The sequence below is a fragment of the Oncorhynchus gorbuscha genome, linkage group LG07, assembly GCF_021184085.1.
Source record: "Oncorhynchus gorbuscha isolate QuinsamMale2020 ecotype Even-year linkage group LG07, OgorEven_v1.0, whole genome shotgun sequence".
Lineage (NCBI taxonomy): Eukaryota > Metazoa > Chordata > Actinopteri > Salmoniformes > Salmonidae > Oncorhynchus > Oncorhynchus gorbuscha.
In genome coordinates, this window is record NC_060179.1 from 53,751,032 (window position 1) to 53,755,988 (window position 4,957).

Below are 4,957 nucleotides of genomic sequence, written 5' to 3' on the forward strand. Positions count from 1 at the left end.
TCCGGGGTTAATTTGAAGCAGTATGCGAATCGTCTGGATGTACAGATGGAGACTGGAGAGCGCCTAAACCATTGTTAGTACAGCTGGACTGCAGAGGTGAAGTGGGCGTGCCACGCAGCATTCAGGATCCTCAACCTTCATTGGAATGGCAAAATAAACAATAACACAATTCTGTTCTTATGAAGTTAGTCCGTTTTATTCATCAGCAACATTTAAGGGTTTTTGGCTGTTTCAACGCTTTCCAATGAATTGCACAAGGTAAGCTCTCAGTGCGTCAAATGTGAAGCGCTTCGATGGAACTACTGTCATTGGATGGGGCATGAATTTTGAACTGCGCAATTAATAAAAACGAAAAGTTTCTGAAATATAATAGTTTTTGAATCACAGGTGAGATTACATCTGTCGATGAAATATCATAAATTGAATCACTGGCCAGTTTTCTTATGCCTGTGATACTTTTTATTACATTTTCATTGACTGGCCAGTATTGTTGCATAGAGCTAGATAAAAGGTCACCTATTTATACTCAAGCCTACTGCCCCCATGATCTACATGAAAACGAATAACCTATAGTCTATGTGGCACAGCTATTATCGTGTGAGCAAGGACTTGAAATGTGGATAGCTGTTTATCTTCTGGACCTTTGTAAGCTATTGCTGAATATTTTCTGGATAATAATTAGGCCTATTTGAACTGTAAAAGTATGCAATATAGCTCCATACATACGATTATTATAGCCTGCTATAAACTATTTTGAGCATTATTATCAGTGTAGATATTCAAACTGTTCCAGGAACAAATATATTGAATACTTTTACACATCTGTGTTGGATTAATTTAGATGACAGGTCTCTTTCAATTAATGAACTACATCAATCCCCCCAAAAGAATGAAAGCATTTCTGCATACAATATTACTACGGAAGTGTGGTTTGAGTATCCCTAAAATACTGTTACCTCTGACACAGCATAGCCTGTGTACAGACTTCTGACATGAGTTCTATTACTTTCTTTGACCACATCCTGTATGGGCTTGACTATGTTCAGTTGAAACTGAACATATAACAGTTTCACCTAGAACCCTGTTGTCCTCTTGGTGCGGTCTTCTTTTTCAACAGGGTCCTACACATGTTGGACACCAGGCCGATGCCAGGTCCCATCATGCCAGTAGATGTAGCCATGAGGATCTGCCTGGCCAGCTCTCCGCCCCTCCGCAGCTTCTTCAGCACGTACGAGGACTGCCGATCGCGAAACCTGGCCAACTGCTACAAACCACTGAGGCCGTGCATCAGCTCCAAGCAGGAGGCAGAGGCCTCCAGCCTGGGATGGAAGAGTCCCAAGGCCAGCGGGAAGAAGCGGGTGGTCTTTGCCGATTCAAAAGGCATGTCCTTAACGGCCATCCACATCTTCAAGGAGTTTGAGGAGGACCCACTGTCTGACCTGCAATTTGACCTGTCGGACCTGGCCAATGCCACCACCGGCCTGAAGGTCTCCATAGAGAAAAGTTTTACTCTGGACTTCCCTCAGCCTGCTGCAGATTATCTTGACTTCAGGAACCGGCTTAAGAAGAACCAAGTGTGTCTGGAGAACTGCACGCTCCAGGAACGGTCACTCACTGGCACTGTGAAAGTGAGGAATTTAAGCTTTGAGAAACTGGTTTCCATACGGATAACGTTTGACTCATGGGAAACACACACGGACGTTGCATGTACGTACCTGAACAATGTGTACGGTTGTTTGGACACGGACACCTTCGCTTTCACCGTCGACCTGCCAAGTTCTGTGCCCTCACAGGAGCGGGTAGAGTTCTGCATATGCTTCACTACCCAGGATCAGACATACTGGGACAACAACGATGAGAAGAACTACAAGTTGCTCCACAACGACACAGACGCTGACCAGACCAGCAATCCCATCATCCAGACCACCGCACCAGTTGAGTTCCAGAGAGACGGCAAGACGCCGGAGATGGAGTTTGACCAGTTCGGGAGCCCGAGAACGTCCAGTGGATTCTTCCCTGAATGGCAGAGCCGGGGACGCATAGAGACCACAGCCCCATACTGGTGAAGCAACAACAGGGCCTTTATGAGAAATCCACAAGATGCTCTCATAACATCAATTCCATTTGAGCGATAGCAGAACATTTAACTGTGTGTTCATATGAGAGTGCCGGCTGACCCCCCCCCTTCCCCCAACAATGAAGATATAACCACAATCTGAACCGTTAAGATGACTCGAACATCAACAGTTGCGGTCATTGTGGGGCCCTAAGAATGGACATCTTTGTTTTTGTCACTGCAGTGAAAAGGTTCAGAATGTGCTGTCTCTTCATGTTTAGTGGGTATATGTGAAGAAACAGAAATCTATAAACAACCATTTGATCCTGTTGTTGTCATCCAGTTAACCCCCTAATCATTGTGTACCTGTACACAACATAAAGCATTGTGGTAATATGCCATCATAGCCACACAAATATTATGATTTAAATAGTCTAGAATTAATTACAAATTGCAAAGGGCATTAAAGGCTCAGATATAATAGTGTACTCGATTTATGCAGTGAACTAAAGCATTTTATAGATTTGGAAATGTTAAATTATGATTTGTCGTAACATAGATGCCTTCCTCTGTGATCTTACTTTGATTGTCCGATAAGCAGTCTGTAATACAATGGCGTTACTTCACCACCTGTATACACAGTGAGTAAAGCAGTTTGTAATACAATGGCGTTACTTCACCACCTGTATACACAGTGAGTAAAGCAGTTTGTAATACAATGGCGTTACTTCACCACCTGTATACACAGTGAGTAAAGCTGTTTGTAATACAATGGCGTTAATTCACCACCTGTATACACAGTGAGTAAAGCTGTTTGTAATACAATGGCGTTACTTCACCACCTGTATACACAGTGAGTAAAGCTGTTTTCAAAAACAGAAAGACCACTCCAAATTTGGGAGCCTGCACTTTAATTCATATTTTTAGCATTTAGGTTTAGCATTTTGTACATGGAGTGCTGTTTTGGTGAGTTTACAGTATATCAACATAATTAGCTTTACTTGCCCTGTAATAGCTGGAACTATTGTTTGGTGTTAGATGTACGGCAAGCCACCAGAATATCAGTACAATGTAAGTAAGTCACCCGAATGTTGCCAGACATTGTTGCCAGAGCACACGACTTTGCACTGACCGAAATATGGTATGCCTTTAACATGTGAAAGAATAAGAAGTTGAAAGTGGAATCATTTGGTACAACATAAAGTACTTCATATTGAAGTTGTCTAAAATGCCATGGTACCATTTGATTGAAGACTTTCAGGTGAAAAAAATGAAAAGAAATACAGGTAAATATGCATGACGATACCCCAGCATATTATCAATTAGGTGTAGGCCTAAAATGGAACACCTCCCTTTTTTCACTTAGCATTTTTCCTACCTCCATGGTATTTGTGAAAATCCTTCACATGCAAACACATTCAATGTGCTCTTCCTAACCTGCTCTTCAAAATGTTTGCTGCTACTGTACGAATGTGCTGTTCTATCTTCAATGTGTTTCGTGGACCCATGCTATGTGAATTGTCTCCTATGGGTAAAAAAAAGGGGGAAGAGAGTGAGGGGCAGTGGGGATGTTATTTAAGGAATGTATGAGTAAGTAAGGGAAGTGCTTAAAAGGGAAATGAATGGAAAATAGGTCCGTGTTCGAGGGCTATGCTTGTGACTGAGGCTTCAGTATTTACCAGACAGTGGTGAACACTGTTAGCTACTTTGTTTCTGAAATGGAAATACGGCCAAATGTAAAGGGCTATGACACAAGCCACGCTGTCTAACCACCAGCATGGTTTTTTCTACTACAAGGAAAGGTCTCTGTGTGTGAGAAATGGTTGACTGTTTTCTGTGTTCCTTTTAGAAATAAAAACAAATCTAATGTCTAAGGCTCCTGACTTTTCAATCTGGATTTTATGTATGAGATGATTATGTTGTCTAAGCAGTATTATCCAGCTGGGATCACTGTATGTGCAAAATACCATTGTCTAAAGCTCAAGTACAACATTCTTGATGACATTTGGTGACTAAACAGGGTGCACAAATTATAAAAGTGGTGTGACTCTTATTACAAAAGTATATTTATACAGGGGTGACCGTTCAAACAATCAAGCAATTGAGAGCAGACACAAACAGTCATTTGGTCATCTATGAACATTTGAACATCTTGGCCATGTTCTGTTATAATCTCCACCCGGCACATCCAGAACCAGGCCAACCCCTCACAGCCTGGTTCCACCCTAGGTTTATTCCTAAATTCCAGCCTTTCTAGGGAGTTTTTCTTAGCCACCGTACTTCTACACCTTTATTGCTTGCTGTTTGGGGGTTTTAGGCTGGGTTTCTGTACAGCACTTTGTGGCATTAGCTGATGTAAGAAGGCCTTTATAAATACATTTGATTGATTTATTGATTGATTGACAGTAGGTCAGCGTCTGGTCCATTGTTGGTCCATATGTTTCCAGTGTCGCATGTGACGCACGTCTCTCAGAAAGTGCAGAGAGCCTCACTTACGAATGCTGAAGAGACAAATAGCCACACAGGCAATGTTAACAGACGGACGTAGAGCACTGGGCAGACAGAGAGCGTGTCTCATTGGCCAAGATTGATGAGCTGTCAGATGTATGAGCATAGACCAGACAGGTCGCTGCTATTATTAGAGACAGAGAGCAGAGCAGACGATAACACAGACTGTGTGAGCATAATGATCGCTCTGCCTGCGTACCAGCACGTACCAGCCATTTGCTGCAAAAGCTGTTTAGAAATGCAGTTTTCGTCAGGATGTATTGAGCCGGAAGAACTTGGCATGTTTGACTTTGCATTCAATCAGAGTGTAGAAGAGAGAGAATGACACAGAGACGAAGGGAAAGAAAACTTCTCCCGGACAGGTCGAGTGGGGAGACGTCTGTGTTTACTGTT

General features: G+C 42.5%; 1 protein-coding gene across 2 annotated transcripts; it reads left to right on the top strand.

Moving 5' to 3' along the window:
- On the top strand, window positions 1-3,927 carry LOC124040018 (protein phosphatase 1 regulatory subunit 3C-B-like). 2 transcript variants are annotated; one of them, XM_046356722.1, is made up of 2 exons: window positions 1-258; window positions 1,047-3,927. In XM_046356722.1, the coding sequence occupies exon 2, from the start codon at window positions 1,128-1,130 to the stop codon at window positions 2,064-2,066; it is 939 nt and encodes a 312-aa protein (XP_046212678.1). In that variant the 5' UTR covers window positions 1-258; window positions 1,047-1,127; the 3' UTR covers window positions 2,067-3,927. The 2 variants fall into 2 exon arrangements, with proteins under 2 accessions (XP_046212678.1, XP_046212676.1); XM_046356720.1 differs by having other exon boundaries at window positions 2-258; window positions 1,118-3,927.
- Window positions 3,928-4,957: the final 1,030 nt, after the last annotated feature.